Source organism: Bufo gargarizans, chromosome 3 (genome assembly GCF_014858855.1).
Source record: "Bufo gargarizans isolate SCDJY-AF-19 chromosome 3, ASM1485885v1, whole genome shotgun sequence".
Classification (NCBI taxonomy): Eukaryota; Metazoa; Chordata; class Amphibia; order Anura; family Bufonidae; genus Bufo; species Bufo gargarizans.
The window spans coordinates 96300429-96319667 of NC_058082.1; the positions used below are offsets into that span (position 1 = coordinate 96300429).

Genomic DNA, 19239 nt, shown 5'->3' on the forward strand with positions numbered 1-19239 from the left:
CACAGCTGACAATGCATATCAGAGCAAAAGCCAAGCCATAAGGAGGAAAGAACTGCCTGTAGAACTCAGAGATAAGATTGTGTGAAGGCACAGATCTGGCGGAGGGTAAAGTAAAATTTATTCTGCACTGAAAGTTTCCAAGAGCACACTGGCTTCCATAACTCCTAAATGGTTGAAGTTTGGAACTACCAGGATTCTTCCTAGAGCTGGTTGCACCACCAAACTAAGTAATTAGGAGAGAAGGGAGTGGTAAGAGAGGTGACCAAGAACCCAATGGTCACTATGGCTGAGTTCCAAAGATCCTGTGTGCAGATGGGATAAACTTCCAGAAGTTAAAAGACAAATGAAAGCCAACATGAGGTTTGCAAAAACAGCGCTAAAGTACTCAGACTAATAAATAATATTTTCTGGACTGGTGAAACCAAGATGGAACTCAATTGTAAGCATCATGTCTAGAAGAAACCCGGGCATTGCTATGTCTACAGTGAAGCATAGTGGTGGCAGCATTATGCCATGAGTGTGTTTTTTCAGCAGCAGGAACAGGGAAACTGGTCATGGGTGAGGGAAAGCTGAATGGAGCAAAGTACAGAAATAATAAAAACTTGATCCAGAGTGCTCTGGACCTGGGCTGAAGGTTCACATTCCAGCAAGACAATGAACCTAACAAAAAGCCAAGACAACACAGGCGTGGCTTAGGGACTACTCTGTGAAAGTCCATGAGTTGCCCAGCCAGAGCCCTGACTTGAACCAAATCGAACATCTCTGGAAAGACCTGAAAATGGCTGTCCACTGATGGTCCCCATCCAACCTGACAGAGCTTCAGAGGATCTGCAGAGAAGAATGGCAATCCCCAAATCCAGGTGTGCAAACTTTCTGGCATCATACCCAAGAAGACTGGAGTCTGTAATTGCTACAACTAAGTCCTGAGTACAGGGTCTGAATACATATGTGAATGCAATATTTTAGTTTTTCCTTTTCAATAAATTTGCAAAGATTTCTAAAATTATTTTTTCAGTTTGCCATTATTGAGTGCAGAATGATGGGGAAACCATGATTTTGTTTTATTTTAGCACAAGGCCACAATATAACTAAATGTGAAAAACATGAAATGGTCTGAAGACTTTCTGAATGTATTGTAAATTATTAGCTAGTGCTGTCTGTAATTTTTTTAACTTGTATTTTTTTTATTTAGGTCTTTGATAAAAATAAAGTCTGTTCAAAATTTTTCAAGGAGAAGAAAGCTGAGCTGCGTTGCCTTCATTTGGAAGAATTAACCTAGTCCATTTCATTACATTATTTCCTTTTATCGCTCCAAGGATCACACATATACAAAGTGCAAACTCAGCAGGACATATAAAATGACTATCCTTCTGACATATAATACTAACAATCAAACTTCTGTGTGCAGATTTGTCCTCCTAGGTCTGACTGATGACAATTATCTCCAGCGCTTCCTTTTCATTCTATTTCTCCTCATCTACATGCTTTCTATTGTGGGAAATGTTAACATTTTACTATTATTTCAGCTTGCTCCTAGTTTACAGACACCGATGTACTTCTTTCTGAGTCACTTGTCGTTTTCAGATCTCTGTTACTCTTCTGTCATTACTCCTAAACTCCTGGATATCTTGATAGCTGGGGATACATCTCTTTCATACATTGCCTGTATGCTTCAACTGATTTTTTTCAGTGTATTTGGTGGTCTGGAGTCACTTATCCTGGCACTGATGTCCTGTGACCGCTGTGTGGCAGTAAGCAGGCCGCTATTATATTACCGTATAATGACAGCATCAGTATGCCGACTATTGATCGCAAGCTGCTATACCGTTGCCATATTGACTTCAGCCTTAAATGCGTCCTATGCATTCCAACTCTCCTTCTGTGGACCAGTGAACATGCAACATTTCTATTGTGACTACCCCCCTTTGCTGAAGCTTGCTTGTTCCGATACCTATGCCAATGAACTTGTCCTTTTGTCCTCAGTGGCACTAGTTAGTGGCATATCTGTGGTTACTATTATGACTTCCTATAGTTATATCATATATATTGTGCTTGGAATTAGGTCCACAGAGGGCAGGTGTAAGATTTTCTATACCTGTTCATCTCACCTTTCTGTAGTTATCATGTTTTATGGTACTATACTGTTTATGTACCTGCGCCCAAGTGTACAATATTTTTCAGAACAAGACAAAGTAGTGGCAGTTTTTTATACTGTGGTTATTCCTGCATTAAACCCGCTAATCTATAGCTGGAGGAACAAAGACCTGCAGACTGCTGTTAAAAAGATTATGAGAAGAAGATGCATATGTTAATAACTTCACTATTCCGCCTAACATTCTATGTGGTAATAGAGTCAGTTCACCGCCCTTGCAGTCATTTCCCGATGGGTGCATGGCAGCTGAATAGCCAGTATTCAGACAGTGAAAGAGGATGCCAGATAGTGTTGGACTGGGGTTCCTGGGGATAATCATAGTAAATTCTTCTCAAGGCCCAACCCCTATATCATCAATACAGTTTTATAGGTTTTGAATAAAAGAAACAAATCCTAGTGGCAAGTGATTGGCACCAGAGGCAGCCAAATTTTTTTTTTTTCTCCTGGATCTTTTGGGCCCATTATGGTTTCATAGCGTGGTCCCACCAAAGGGCCCTTTGGTACCATGCTGGGCCATACCAGAGGAACAACTGAATTTAAAAACCACAATTACTGGCTTGGAAAAGCTGCTCACCCAAGAAACTAAACTACGGGGGGACTATAAAACATTACAGACCTATGAGGAGCGCAGTATGATACCACACTGTCTGAGAATCAAAAAAATTTCCACTACAGTTTTTTCTTCAGATTTTGTTAAAGTTTGGACAAAGGCCCCAGTGTGTGGGCTGAAACGTTGCCTGGGAATAAACGGGTCATCACCTTTTACTATATTTGGAGTTCTGCCTATTTTTTGGATACACTATATTTGAGGAAAGGTTGTCCACCTTTTCAAAGGATTTTGCACCCTAACTACTTTTTTTGCACTGTGCTGCTGTTACTATTTGGTTTTTGTTAAAGATTGGAATGGTATTTTGACAGATTGCTCTCTGAAATTACCGTAATGGCTTTGATTATTTCACAACAGGAGTGTAAATTACATCAACTTTGTGAGGAAATAAAAACTATTGAGGATCAATTATTAAACTTTACTTCATATAGGGACTATAACGACGCTATTACTCAAATGTGTGTTAACATAGCTAAACTGGAGGAACATATTACAACAACCAAAAAACAGAAGTTCCAAAGGGACCTGTTTGACTACAAAAATGACCAGGTTTATGAGTGGGGCCGCAGAGAAAACATGACATCTACACCAAAATCCATACTGACAAAGCATAAACGCGGCAAACGTACCACTCCTAACCGAAAAGTAGTGTTTAGTTAATCAGAGATGGAATCAGATGGAAGTACGTCTGACAATGCTGATAGTGACGTTAAAGCTGGCACATCTCATCAAACCAACACATCACAATAGGTTGTGACATAACAATACAAAAAAAGTGGTGGGGGGGCGGAAACATAGACAAAGCCTCCCCAACCTTGTCTCAGCGCCTGCGCAAGAGGAAATAGACACTAAGGGACTGGACGTACTTAATTTGTCTACTGAGACTCGCACTTCAGATCATGTTGCTGTCCTGTCATTAGGTCTTATGTTTGTCCCTTCTGTTAATTTTGATCTTTTTTCAACTAACAAGGATATTAATAGGTTTATTCGCAATCTGACTGTTAAGCGTCATTGTTTTTACAACAGATGTTTCTGATGAATCTAATGTTGATGATTCACATACTAATGAATTCCGGAATCTGGACTTTGCAGAGCAGAGGGCTATTCTGCAGCTATCTGAACTGCAGGGTCACGATACCATATATAATGTGAACATGATGTCAAACCATCAATTTTATCCACTTCAGTCCAGAACTACCTCTATGGATAAATTCCAGGAATTAGGCTACATGCACATGACAGTGAAAAAACCCCCCATCCGTTAAAAACTGACCAACTGTCCATTTTTAATGGGCATTTTTTTACACTGATGCCTTTCTGAGAAAAGGATGTTAAAAACAGACCCATTCAATTATATGGGGCAGTCGGTCAGTGGAAAACGGACAAGATAGAACATGTTCTATTTTTTTATGTCCGTTTTTCACTGACTGTCAAAAAAACTGCTGTGTGAATAACCCCATAGACTACCATTGGTCTTAAAACGGACATGCAATGGCCATTAAACAAACGTCCATCACATGTCCATTTTTCACTCTCGCGTGCATGTAGCCTAAGTGGAGCGGGGTGTAATTATTATATCACAGTGCCAATTCTGTCCCCCCTTATCGCAATCTTTCCCAAGCAATTTTATGCTTTTAAACAATTACAAGCTATGCATGATATCGTGGTTGTCATGAGCAATGAGCAATACAGGTCAGGTGTATACAAAATGTTAAGTGATACCTCGATTTATCGCGTGCTCCCTCAGGACCCCATTCACACTATACAGCAAAAAAACAAACAATTGTTAATGGAGGGTGTGTCCTTGGGGGTTTTGATTTCCAAGGTTGCAGATTATTTGTATGTGGCTGATCCCGTGACCCTCATACTTCATGCACTACCCAAGGAGCAAAAAATCCACCACTGACCCCCCCATTGAGACCTATTTTCAGTGGGATTGGTTCAGTGTGTGAAAGGATTGAGGGGGGGGGGGGGGGCTGGACAGTCTGTTACAACCTCTGGTTTATAGGCTACCGGGATTCCTAAAGGATAGCAGAGATGTGCTACGTGATTGGAGTAATAGGAACGAGGACAGGGCATGGCTGACCTGCGATGTCTCTATATATGTGCTCTATATACATCCATACCACATGAAGTTGGTATGCAGGCCCTCACTTTTCAATTGCAGAAATACAGTTCTATACCCCAGATCTATGTAAGTTTGCATTGAAGGTGACTTCTTTCCTCATGAAACATCATTATTTTTAGTTTGATGGGATATTTTACTTACAACAGGAGGGTCAATGGGAGCGAAATATTTGCCCTCATTGGCAAACCTTACTATGGCATATTGGGAAGAATTGTTCCTTTACAGCAGTGACAATCCATTTGGAGAATGCATACACTGGTATGGCAGATACATTGATGACCTGCTGTTCGTGTGGCGGGGAGATGTGTCTGCCATACAAGTGTTTGTAGAATATTCAAACAATCAGTTTAATTTGTGATTCACCCACTATTATCACACTACTGATATTATTTTTCTAGATCTCAAATTAATGGGTAGGGTGGGTGAGACAATCATGTCTACAACCTCTCGCAAGCCAACAGCAGGTAACACTGTCCTCCATGCTGACAGTTTCCACCCACAACATACAATTAAAGCAATACCTGTGGGTGAGCTCATTCGAACCAAGAGATACTGCAGCTCATCAGAGGCACCATTAGGAGATTACAGAAGCAGGGATATAAGAATTGGCAACTGTCAAGGGCTAGAAATATTGTAGCTAACTAGCCACAATCTGAATTATTACAAGAATAACCAAAGAGGTTCCGTGATATGAGACCCACGGTAGTCTTACAATATAGTAATCAATATGAACAAATAAAAAATATCATCCAAAATACCTTCCCATATTGATGGATGATGTTGTGTATCACATTTTTAAAAAGGTCTGCCAGGTGGTCTATAGACGCCCACCATCTTTCGGTAATATTCTCTCACCCAGCCTATTCCCTCCTAATAAAAGTCGCAATAGGTCTGTTGTGTGGTTGAAGCAGAAGGTTTGTTTTTTTAGGTGTGGTTCACACCCGTGTAGGGTCTGCCAGTTAACACACATCGGTCGCTTTTTTAATGATTTAGGAAAATGTACTTTTCCTCCTCCCATTGCTGGCATGGTAGATGCTGGAGTTGACTGGTGAGTGGTCTGTGATTCGGTCCTCACACTCCTGTAATTCGCCCACTGGCCCCTGGTATTGCCCATACGGCTCAGGTAGGTGAGTGTTAGGACCCGAGCTACTTGAGAAACCTTGGCGCGGTGCTCGGGCTCAGACATGTCATCATGTAGGACATGTTGGCTAATCTCTCAATTTTCACACCAGTTTGAGGGCTTAGTAAGACCGCAGAGTGCACCTGTCCTTGTTATTAGATTGTTTCCCTATAAAGTCATATATTAACTGCAATTCTGAGTACGTGATATATATAATGATGTGTGTGGACTGTCAGAAATGCTACATAGGGTCCACCTCCAGAAAATTTAAAACCCACATCCTGGAACATTTAAATTACATTTCTAATCAGAATTTTTTAAACAGGAATATATCTAATGTAACACGCCATTTTGTTCAGGCACATGCCAGATCAACTAAAGCGTTCAGAGTCATAGGCATAGAGAGGGTCTTCAAACCCCCCTGAGGTGGTGACAGACAGCAGTCGCTGCATAACCATAGGGCGTACTGGATCTTCCACTGCCATGCCCGCGTACCCCATGGTCTCAGTTTAAAATTAGAAATTATGCTACATTACTGATTTTATTGTTATTATTGCATCTGGGCTACATTAATCATGGTGATATTCTGTGCAAATCAAATACTATTCCACTTTAATTGGTTATAATGTTGACATCATGTCCCATATACATTTTTATCACATTGGTTTTAATTTACTTCTATTTGTATGGATTTTTCAAGCCCTTGTCATGTGTTATTTTGTGGAATATAATGTCATCACTTGCATTTATGTATTAATTGGGTGGGGTATAGCCCCTATATATACCCTGTAGTTTTCCATGCATGTTAGTCATGAGTAAGACTGTGAGTAACTGTATAAACGCGTTGATGGATTATGGCAAAACGATATGCCCTGTAATGTTTTTAACATGTATCTTTAATACAGCTGGAAATGCTTGTTAACCCTTCAGTACTGGATGAACTGTTTACTGGATTTCACATGAAACTGGAGCAGAGTCCTGTGCACCGAGGTTTCATACTGCTACAGAAGCTGGTGTGAGTTTTCTCTTTTGGGCCATACTGACCCTGACACTAGCACTTCCAAATATCAGCTTTATTTTACATTCCAAAGAGGAAATAACATAATAATAAAACTGTTTGCGCTGTTTGACTTTTGATCCAACAGATTTTATTCATGTAATGCTAATAAAAAAAATCAGTTAGATCGGAACACGTAAGTGGTTTTATTATGTTACAATAAAGCTGAAGATTTTTATTCGATCCTTGGAAGTGCTGGTGTCCTCCTTCACATTCTCGACTGGTGATAGCAATCAGAATCCTGCACTATGCTGGATGCACCATTGTTACAGCTTCTAGGATGCCATAGACCACACATCAGCAATGGTTAAAGGCAACGGGACACATAAAAGAGAGGTGGCCCAATAGCAAAGATGCAACTGTGCCTCCTCGTTATGGTGCTAGATTTTGATACCCAGCAAAGAGGATCTTGGTGTTTCCATACTACCCTTTCTATGACCCTTGGACCAATTCCTTTGTTTGCTAAGAATACAGTTCTACTGTAGAGTACTACTTTATTTCTTGACACCCATTTAGCCAAAAGAGATGGGTCCAAACATGTCTAGGCCACATTTTCCAAGGCCTGATAACCAGCTGCAATATTCTATGTATGGGATTTAGGCAAATCACACACTCCTAAGTGCAAGAATAAATACAAGGTTTTGAAGAACAACATTTACAACAACACCTCAGCAGTTATGTGGGACAGTTATCGAAGAATGCTTGTTTGGCCTGATTTGGGGTACAAACACTGTATTCAATTTTTTTTTGGGGGGGGGGGGGGGGCAGGAACAACAATTCTGCAAATGTTTGGATTTTGCTTATGTTGTTAACTTTATTCTGCAGGTTGATATGATTATGGAAATACCAAATGTATATTTGTTATGCTTTACAACTTTTGTACAATACATTTTTTTGTGTCACCACATTTTTTTTCATAGCTTTTTTTTTTTTTTTTTTTTTTTTTCTTTTTTCATTTTTCTGTTAACTAAGTTGTATGAGGGCTTGCTTATATTTGTGTGCGGTTCTGTAGATTTCACTGGTACCATTTTATGATATTTTGATCGTTTTTTTATTGCATTTTTTGGGAACGTGAGATAAACAAAAACATCAGTTCTGTTACTAATATTTTTAAGGTGTTCATTATGCAGTATACATTACATGATAACTTTATCCTATGGCTTGATACAAGTGCGACAATTTCTAGATGTAAAATAAAACGTTTTTATTTTGTGTCACCATATAACTTTTTAGTATTTGTCTATCAACAGGGCTGTGTGGGGGCTTGTTTTTAATGCAGGAGGAGCTATAGCATATATTGATACCATTTTGGGGTAAATGTGATTTATTGAGTCCAACAATAGCTCACATACACATACAGCTCAGAAAAATAAATACATTATGGTGCTTAAAATGGGGCAGCAAAAAAAAAATAATATTTTTTGCATGAGATGTGCAAAAAAATTATACATATTTTGGATTGCCATAATTGTACTGACCCATAAAGTAAAAGTGACATGATAGTTAGGCAGCAAGATGAACAATGTAAATTTTAAGTGCAAAAAACAATGATGGAGCTGCTTTCCCCATTATTGCCTTACTAAAAATTAACATAACGTAATAAATAAGTACAGTCTTTAGACCCTTTCACTTTTTCACTTTTTCTTGAGGCCTTGTGCTAAAACTTGTTCTGCCCCCCCCCCCCCCCCTCCCAACTAAATAATTGGGGGAAATAGTCAACCATCACTGCAGCATTCCACCAATCTGGGCTTTATGGCAGAGTGGCCAAAAAGAAGCCTCTTCTCAGTAGAAATTAAAGTTTGCAAAAAACACCTAAAGGACTTTTAGGGTCCATTCACAAATTGCGGATCTGCAAAACACGGACACTGGCGAACCGCACATGCCAGGCACTTTAAATAGAAATGGCTTTTCTTGTCTGTGTCTGCGGACAAGAATAGGACATTTTCTATTTTTTGCGCAACGGAAGTGCGGATGCGGAACTAAAGTGCGGATGCGGACAGCACATCTTTTCCGGCCCCATTGAAAATGAATGGGTCCACAGACCCATTCATGGGAACGTGTGAATGGACCCTTAGACTGTGAGAAACAAGATTCTCTGGTCTGATGAAACCAAGATTGACATTTTTTGGCCTCAATTCATGTTTGGAGGAAACCAGGCACTGCCCAATACCTTTACTACAGTGGAGCATGGTGGTGGTAGACTCATGCTGTGGGGGTGTAAAGACAAAAAAAAAAAAACATTTCTATGTGACTCTTTGTGTTTCCTATTTTCTTGCTTAAAGGCCACCTCTCAGAATTGTGCCTATGAAACAGGCTGATCTGTTGCATATGCCTTTGGCAGCTGAAGGCATCTGTGTTGGTCCTATGTGCCCGCGTTTTTTTTAAAGACATTTTTTTTTTTTTTCATGTATAGATCTTTCAGTTTACATGACATCATAAAAGAAGCATATAACATCTTTACAAAGAAGAAAGTATTTCCCAACTTCTCCCCCTCCCTCCTCTACCCCCCTTAGTTGGTCACTCTTCCTTGTCATTTGTTCGAACCGCTCTTATAGTACTGTATCTTTATTATTAAAAAAATGTATACTTGTGTATTTCAGCCTCCCTAGTGTGCCAGCAATGTCCTCAGTAAGGTACCAGGTTTAATCCTTAAAAGGAAACATTTGTTTTTGAATATCAGTATCTGACAAAAATGTACAAATAAAGAAAGCATTTGCATGAGTTTCTTGTTTCCTTTCTACCTCTACAAGTTTCAGCATCAAACAGTGCGTCATCTGGACCACCACTTCAGAAACAGCAGGGCATTTTATTTCAAGCCATCTATTTAGTAGGCAAATCCCTCGCAAGTTAACATTCCCCCCTGTCGCCTGGAAGAGGATCATTTCCGGTGTTTCCTGGAGTATGCCCTCCAATTTGGTTTTGAATATCTCGCATATCTGGCTCCAATAACACATGGAAGTCTACCTGCCAGAATAATGTTGTTTAAAGTGTCCCTTACCAGCAATCCCCCATAAAGAAAAACAAACATAAACAACAAATTATAACTGAGAAAATAGACCTCCCAGAGGGATAAGGTAACAATATGCACCTCCAGGAGTGAGCGTCTATGAGCTTCAATTTTTTTTATCGCAGATAACAAATCCGTATAAATACGGTAGATTAAATATTAATAACATTATTATCTCTCCCCTGCCCGTGTCCATCAACAAAAGGATACAGTCGAGCGGTATCTTAAGCCGAATAGCCATAGATAAAAAAGAAAAAGTTGTGGCGTTTTGTCCTTTTGGCATCCCAAAAGCTGGATATATAAATGTGCTCCATTTGGAGAGTCTCAACTCCTTCTTTGACTATAAAGTCTCGTTGCCCCCACCAGCGGAAAACCAAAATGTCCTCCAGGTTGATAGTCGCATCTCAACAGGGGCGTAGCTATAGGCTCATGGGCCCTGGTGCAAGAGTTCAGTTTGGGCCCCCCTACCGTCAATACCGTTTCCTAACACCACCAGACCCCTGCACGCCCACTATGTCCAATGGCAGAACTAAAATCTCACCAAGAAATTAAATTTTAATCCAATAAGTGCATAATAATAATAATAAGGATACCATCTATATACTATAATACCCATCAATATAGACACAGGCATGGAGAGGGAGAGTCAGCTCTGCAGAAGGGAGGGCTATATACTATTATTCCCATCAATACAGGTACAAGCACAGAGAGGGAGAGTGTCAGCTCCGTAGCTAAGGGAGGGCTATACACTATCATTCCCATCAATATAGGCACAGGCATGGCGAGGGAGAGTCAGCTCTGCAGCCAAGGGAGGGCATAAACCTATGCACTATATCCCATCAGTACAGCTGTAAACATGTCAGCTCTGCAGCCAAGATAATTCCAGCTCATGCCCATCAGCGCTGGCACAAGCAGGAACAGGACTGTAAGCTCTGCAGATAAGAGGACAAAACAAGTATGTTATTAACCCTTCTCTGCCCATTATAAGAGCATGAGCATAAGACCCTCTGCCCCCAGGAGATGGTGCTGCCCCTTCACAGCACAGTGTACCAAACGATCAGCTCAGCAGCTGGGCAATGCCTACCGTACTAGTGTCCTACCATGCCAATAAACATAGCCACCAGCCTGCTGCCAAATCCAGGTCACCCCTGCCCTGCCATACTGAGGGGGGGCGGGGGTCTTCAGCTCTAAAGCCTGGGCACTAAGGACTGGGATGCCAGCCACCCATCAACAAAGGTGCCAGCCTGCTGCCAGATCCGGATCAACTGCCAGGCATCAGCTCCTACCCCCTGAGGTGGGCACCGATCACCTGGTCTGTGCCCACCCACAGCTAGCCCTGCAGTATGCACAGCAGTACAGAGGCTGGCTTGGTACCCACCAGCACAGAGGGTGAGGGAGCAGCTGGACACCTTGAACACTGTAGAGAGATCATGCCAGCGCCGCCTTACCTTACTTAATCCAGCGTGCGGCACACAGCTTCACCTGCTCCACGTCCGGCGGCCCATACAACTCTGCCAGACGGGAGAGGGACCTCTCCTGGCTGCGCCTGCACGCACACATGCTCTGCCTCTGCCCCCACCCTATGAGAACTTACTTAGCCGCCAGCAGCCCACAGCCGGTATTGTAAATCACTCAGGCTTTACTCTGTCTCCCCCCTGACTTAGGGGCCCGCTGCGACCCCTATAGCTACGCCACGGCATCTCAAGCCTTTGAGCACTTATATAATTAGGGGCCTTTATCGTTTTTTCTTTTGTGCATTTCTCCTTAGGGGCCTCTGGTGCCCGGGTTGGAGCAGGTGTCTGTGTCTGGGTTCCTGTACCCCATTCGTCAATAGAGGCTTGTGGTGGCACCTTGGAACTTCTCGCCAGTGCTCCCTCTCTTCCCAGTGCCTCAACTGCCTCCTCAGGGGAGTGGTACAATGTCGCCAAGCCATTAGATCCAATTATCTTCAAAATAGCGGGGTATAATAAAGCAAATTTTGGAGGAGCAATGGTGGCCTTGTCATTATTCTTAGAGTCTCTGCTCTCTCTGCAACTGCTGCACCCTCTCCACTTTGAGTGACAGGACCAGGCATGATCACTTTTACAATGCTTGGCCCTGTCAATCAAAGTGGAGAGTACTAAAAGTGGAGAGAGACATTAATTGTCAGAGGAATATACAGTGGCTGGGTTTGGGGTGGCCCTAACGCTAAACTAGGTTGCTGCTCTCCGGAAAGGTATGGTAAGGTGTGGCGCACCCCAATGGGAAATAAGTCCAGAAAGTCAAGGTCTGCAGTAAACCAGAGTGCTTCTTTATTGGAGGAATTCAGGTACAAAACAATACAGGGGAGGCATTGGGCTAGCTTCTCCAGTCTCCTCCCTGGCAGTCTCCTCTGTGGCAGCATATCTCCGTCTCAGCGTCTTTCTCTGGTCACTCAGTAGTCTGTTAGCGTCTTCTCCTTGGCAAAAGAAGGGTTTGATCAGGCATCCTCAAACTGCGGCCCTCCAGCTGTTGCAAAACTACAACTCCCAGCATGCCCGAACAGCCTACAGATATCAGCCTACACCAGGGCATTGTGGAAGTTGTAGTTTTACAACAGCTGGAGGGCCACAGTTTGAAGATGCCTGGGTTTGATGCTAAGGAAAGACCTGAGCTAACTATCCCTCTCTCTCTTAGAAGGATGACATCCTGGTCAAGGGCCCACAGTCGGTAGCTCAGTAGTCCTGGTGGCTCCTTGGTCACAGGGCTAGTGACCCATGGTCTTTGGCTCAGCATCCCCATCTCAGTGTCTTCTTCTGGACACTCATGCAGGCTGACATGAGTCTCCCCTCCAAGCACTGGTCCCTAACTGCAGCACATTAGGGGCTCTGACTGCTCTCCTTATATACAGTTTTTGCTAGACTAGAACCTTCTAGTGGGAGGGGTGGAGTGGAGAAACTCAGCACAAACAAATACATTGTTTTAACTCCCATCTGGTATAGACTTACATTAGAGCTTCAATGATACTCAATGGCAATGACAGAGCAGTGTGTTTAAAAAAAGTGAATAAAGCTCAAAATCCTTCTAATAGCTTTTATTTCTATAAACACAAATGCATTGGGAACACTACACATTCTATTCCAAATCAAAACATGAAGAAAAATATATTAAATTTGTGTTGTTCCTCTAAAAAAATTGAAGAAAAGTGATTGGACTGATAAAAAAAATAGGAGTGTTTGGATTCTTCTTTACAAACTCAAACATTCACTATATAAACTGAAAAATGTTTGAATATTTTGCTTTCCTTTGAATCACTTAACGAATATTTAGTTGTATAATCCCTGTCTCTGAGAACTGCTGTACATCTGTGTTGCATGGAGTCAACCAACTCCTGGCACCTGTGAACAGGTATTCCAGCCCAGGATGAATGGACGACATTCCACAGTTCTTCTCTATTTCTTGGTTTTGCCTCAGAAACAGCATTTTTGATGTCACCCCACACGTTTTTTATTGGATTAAGATCTGGGGATTGGGCTGGCCACTCCATAACGTCAATCTTGTTGGTCTGGAACCAAGATTACTGGTGTGTTTGGGGTCGTTGTCTTGTTGGAACACCCATTTCAAGGGCATTTCCTCTTCAGCATAAGGCAGCAAGTATTCTGATGTATTCAAACTGATCCATGATCCCTGGTATGCGATAAATAGGCCCCAACACCAACGCCACCATGCTTCACTGTCTTCACAGTGTACAGGGGCTTGAATTCAGTGTTTGGGGCTCATCTGACAAAATGTCTCCGACCACTAGACCCAAAAAGAACAATCTTACTTTTATCAGTTCACAAAATGTCTCTTTAGGGCAGTCAATGTGCTCTTTGGCAAATTGTAACCTCTTCACCACATGTCTTTTTTTCAACAGTGGGACTTTGCGGGGGCTTCTTGCAGATAGCTTGGCTTCACTTAGGCATCCTCTAATTGTAACAGTACTCACAGGTAACTTTAGACCATCTTTGATCTTCCTGGAGCTGATTGTTGGCTGAGTCCTTGCTTGGCTATTCTTCTATTCATTCGAATGGTAGTTTTTCGCTTTCTTCCACGTCTTTCAGGTTTTGGTTGCCATTTTAAAGCATTTGCGATCATTTTAGCTGAGCAGCCTATCATTTTCTGCACTTATTTATATGTTTTCCCCTCTCCAATCAACTTTTTAATAAAGATATGCTGTTCTTCTGAACAATGTCTGGAATGACCCAATCTCCTCGGAATTTCAGAGAGAAATGCATTGTAACCAGCATGTACAGCATTTGCTGCCTTCCTTCGTTAAATAAGGGCAATAATTGCCACCTGTTTTTCAAAGAATGAATGACCTCACTCATTGAACTCCACACCGCTATTATTTTGAACATGCCCCTTTCAATAAGTGATTGAATTACAGAGAATCAGCAGCATGCATGTAAATTATTTGCCATGTAAAAATATCATTTCTACCAAAAACAGTGATTGATCAGGTTAGAGATGTCTGACTGCTATTATTTTGAACACAACTGTAACAACATAGCCAAAAACAGACACTTAAAAGGTCAGACTGTTTGCTTTTGGTGATAAACAAGCCTGAGTTTTTCCCTCCAAAACAGGGTGGTAAACAAGTCTGGGGTTTTCCCTCCAAAACATGGTCTTCTTTAATCAGCTACCGACCGCCTAACACAGGATTGCGTCCTGCGGGCGGTCGGTCTGTTCCTCTTTGATGCGCTGGTGCGTCATCTCGCGAGACGCGAGATTTCCTGTGAACGCGCGCACACAGGATCGGAAGGTAAACTAGTTGATCTACAGCCTGCCAGCGGTGATCATTCGCTGGCAGGCTGTAGATGCGATCTTTTTAACCCTTGAAAGGTATATCAGATGCTGTTTTGTTAACAGCGTCTGATATACCTTCTACCTGGTCCTCTGGTGGTCCCTTTTGCTTGGATCGACCACCAGAAGACACAGGCAGCACTGTAAATAGCACCAAGCACCACACTACACTACACCCCCCCGTCACTTATTAACCCCTTATTAACCCCTGATTACCCCATATAGACTCCCTGATCACCCCCTGTCATTGATCACCCCCCTGTAAGGCTCCATTCAGACGTCCGCATGGATCCGCAAAACACGGACACCGCGGATCTGCAAAACACAGACACCGGCAATGTGCTTTCCGCATTTTGCGGATCCGCACATTGCCAGAACTATATAGAAAATGCCTTTTCTTGTCCACAATTGCGGACAAGAACAGGACATGTTCTATAGGCTCTACAAAAAACGCAGTGTTCGCCCGATCAGGCCTGATCTTGTGCGCACACTTGCGTTCAGTCCGCCCCACCGCAGTGCCAGAATTTTTTTTCTGATCACTGCAAAAACACAGTAAAACCGCTGCGGTGCTATAAAGATCACTTTTGAGGGGCATGGCGAGTTCATAGAATATTTTTTTTTTGGGGCACAAGTTAGTGGAATTTTTTTTTTTTGTTTTTGTTTTTTCTTACAAAGTCTCATATTCCACTAACTTGTGACAAAAAAGTATTCGTTGGACTTTCGGCCCCTTTACGCACCTAGGCTGCAAAAAAGTGTCACACATGTGGTATCGCCATACTCAGGAGAAGTAGGGCAATGTGTTTTGGGGTTTATTTTTACATATACCCATGCTGGGTGAGAGAAATATCTCTGTAAAATGACAACTTTGTATAAACAAATAGGAAAAGTTGTCATTTACAGAGATATTTATCTCACCCAGAGTAGGTATATGTAAAAATACACCCCAAAACACATTGCCCTACTTCTCCTGAGTACGGCGATACCACATGTGTGACACTTTTTTGCAGCCTAGGTGCGCAAAGGGGCCCAAATTCCTTTTAGGAGGGCATTTTTAGACATTTGGATTCTAGACTCTCTCTCACGCTTTAGGGCCCCTAAAATGCCAGGGCAGTATAAATACCCCACAAGTGACCCCATTTTGGAAAGAAGACACCCCAAGGTATTCCGTGAGGGGCATGGCGAGTTCATGTAAAATTAAATTTTTTGTCACAAGTTAGTGGAATATGAGACTTTGTAAGAGAAAAAAAAAAAACATTTTCCGCTAACTTGTGCCAAAAAAAAAAAATATTCTATGAACTCGCCATGCCCCTCACTGAGTACCTTGGGATGTCTTTTTTTCTGAAATGGGGTCACTTGTGGGGTATTTATACTGCCCTGGCATTTTAGGGGCCCTAAAGCGTGAGAAGAAGTCTGGAATCCAAATGTCTAAAAATGCCCATTTAAAAGGAATTTGGGCCCATTTGCGCACCTAGGCTTTAAAAAAGTGTCACACATGTGGTATCGCTGTACTCAGGAGAAGTAGGGCAATGTGTTTTGGGGTGTATTTTTACATATACCTACTCTGGGTGAGATAAATATCTCTGTAAAAGACAACTTTTCCCATTTGTTTATACAAAGTTGTCATTTTACAGAGATATTTCTCTCACCCAGCATGGGTATATGTAAAAATACACCCCAAAACACATTGCCCTACTTCTCCTGAGTACGACGATACCACATGTGTGACACTTTTTTGCAGCCTAGATGCGTAAAGGGGCTGAAAGTCCAACGACTACTTTTAGACTTTACAGGGTTGCTCACAATTTAGCCCCGCCCAAAATACCAGAACAGTAAACACACCCCACAAATGACCCCATTTTGGAAAGTAGACACTCCAAGGTATTCACTGAGGGGCATAGTGAGTCCGTGAAAGATTGAACTTTTTGTCACAAGTTAGCGGAAAGGGAGACTTTGTGAGAAAAAACAAAGAAAAATCTATTTCTGCTAACTTGTGCAAAAAAAAAAAATAACTTCTATGAACTCGCCATGCCCCTCACGGAATACTTTGGGGTGTCTTATTTCCAAAATGGGTCACATGTGGGGTATTTATACTGCCCTGGCATTTTAGGGGCCCTAAAGTGTGAGAAGAAGTCTGGAATCCAAATGCCTAAAAATGCCCCCCTAAAAGGTACTCATTGGAATTTGGGCCCCTTGGCGCATCTTGGCTGCAAAAAAGTGTCACACATGTGGTATCGTACTCAGGAGAAGTAGGGCAATGTGTTTTGGGGTGGATTTTTATATATACCCATGCTGGGTGAGAGAAATATCTCTGTAAAATGACAACTTTGTATAAAAAAATTGGAAAAGTTGTCTTTTACAGAGATATTTATCTCACACAGTATGGGTATATGTAAAAATACACCACATAACACATTGCCCTACTTCTTCTGAGTACGGCGATACCACATGTGTGACACTTTTTTGCACCCTAGGTGCGCAAAGGGGCCCAAATTCCAATGGCTATCTTTACGATTTCACAGGGCATTTTATACGCATTTGGATTCCAAACTACTTCTCATGCTTTAGGTCCCCTAAAATGCCTGGGCAGTATAAATACCCCACAAGTGACCCCATTTTGGAAAGCAGACACCCTAAGGTATTCCGTGAGGGGTATGGTGAGTTCATGTAAAATTTTATTTTTTGTCACAAGTTAGTGGAGTATGAGACTTTGTAAGAAAAAATAAATTTCCGCTAACTTGTGACAAAAAATACAAACTTCCATGAACTCACTATGCCCATCAGCAAATATCTTAGGGTGTCTACTTTCTGAAATGGGGTCATTTGTGGGGTGTTTCTACTGTCTGGGCATTGTAGAACCTCAGGAAACATGACAGGTGCTCAGAAAGTCAAAGTGCGTAAATTCACATTTTTGCACCATAGTTTGTAAACGCTATAACTTTTACCCAAACCAATAAATATACACTTATTGCATTTTTTTTTATCAAAGACATGTAGAACAATAAATTTAGAGAAAAATGTATATAGAAATGTAGTTCTAATTGAAAAATTTTACAACAGAAAATGAAAAATGATTTTTTTTTGCAAAAATTTCGGTCAATTTTGATTAATATCAAAAAAAGTATGTCAACAGCAATGAAATGTCAGCAGCAATGAAATACCACCAAAGCTCTATTAGTGAGAAGAAAAGGAGGCAAAATTCATTTGAGTGGTAAGTTGTATGACCGACCAATAAACCGTGAAAGTAGTGTAGTGCAGAATTGTAAAAAGTGGTCTGGTCAATAAGGGGGTTTAAGCTAGGGGAGCTGAGCTGGTTAAACCCTATGGCAGCAGATTCTTATTCAAAGTCCTAACAGTCTCTCAGCATTTATTAACCCTTTCCACAAAACCATGTAAATACAGTGAGAACAGGATATATATCACTACATATATATAAAATTTAGTAACACAGTAATAAACAGTATACATTAACCATTTCAAGAGAAATAAAGTAGGAAGTTTTAACTTTGCATAGGGGATATAGGCAAATGTCCACAAATGTCCAAATGTCAAAGTATTCCCTGCTCCAGGGCACTACAAATATCGGTGCGATTTCCCCATATCAGGCTCCAAACTGCAGAGCTGAAGTGTATTGAAGAACAGAGAGATCTGCAATATTCATGAGAAGCGCTGTTGCGCAAGATATTGGGACAACTAAACTGATATTGGATACTATTGCTCATACCAGGAGTAAATGTGCTATATGGACACAGTTACCAATTACTAAATAATAGTAACTATACGCAAAGGCACTTTTTACTATATGGACATTAAATGATAAGCAACAGGATTTTTAAAAACCATATGGATTTTAATTAGCACATATAACTAACAGTAATTAATGGCATATCCTGTGGAATACCCCATTTAATATAATGTTTATATACTTATTGCTAACCAAACTATTTAACGATGTAGATAAGTGCAACTATTATAGTGTAGGACTTTGCAATATAATCAATATATTCATTTTTCTAAATCACAACATTAGTGAATTTTGTTTTTCGGCCACAGCATGGACTGAACAAGGTGCTAGCCCCCTCACTGAAGAAGAGCAGTCAGCTGGTCTGTTTGTGAAACTGGAAGTACTGTACACTTTAAATCTAGGAATTGTACTTTCCTACTTTAGATTTGTGCAGTTATTCCATGGTCGAATCAATTTTCACCAACACTTGAAGACAAAAAGATCAATGAGACATAGTTTTTATGTAATAAAAAACACAGAAACAAAGAAAAGACCAGTCAAATATTATAATCATCATCCTCTTTATTAGAATGAAAATAAATTCAAAATACAGACTGTGCAGTAAAACTTATGAAACTGATCTA

At 41.2% G+C, this 19239-nt stretch overlaps 1 protein-coding gene across 1 annotated transcript; it reads left to right on the top strand.

The window, feature by feature from the left end:
• Window positions 1-1550: 1550 nt before the first annotated feature.
• LOC122931407 (olfactory receptor 1020-like) lies at window positions 1551-2312 on the top strand. Its single transcript, XM_044285482.1, has one exon. It carries the CDS (start codon window positions 1551-1553, stop codon window positions 2310-2312), a length of 762 nt encoding a protein of 253 aa, XP_044141417.1.
• The last annotated feature ends 16927 nt before the right edge of the window (window positions 2313-19239 follow it).

Bases quoted from the DNA above. Each gene is read 5' to 3' on its own strand.
- LOC122931407 (XM_044285482.1), top strand. From the start codon at position 1,551: ATGTACTTCTTTCTGAGTCACTTGTCGTTTTCAGATCTCTGTTACTCT.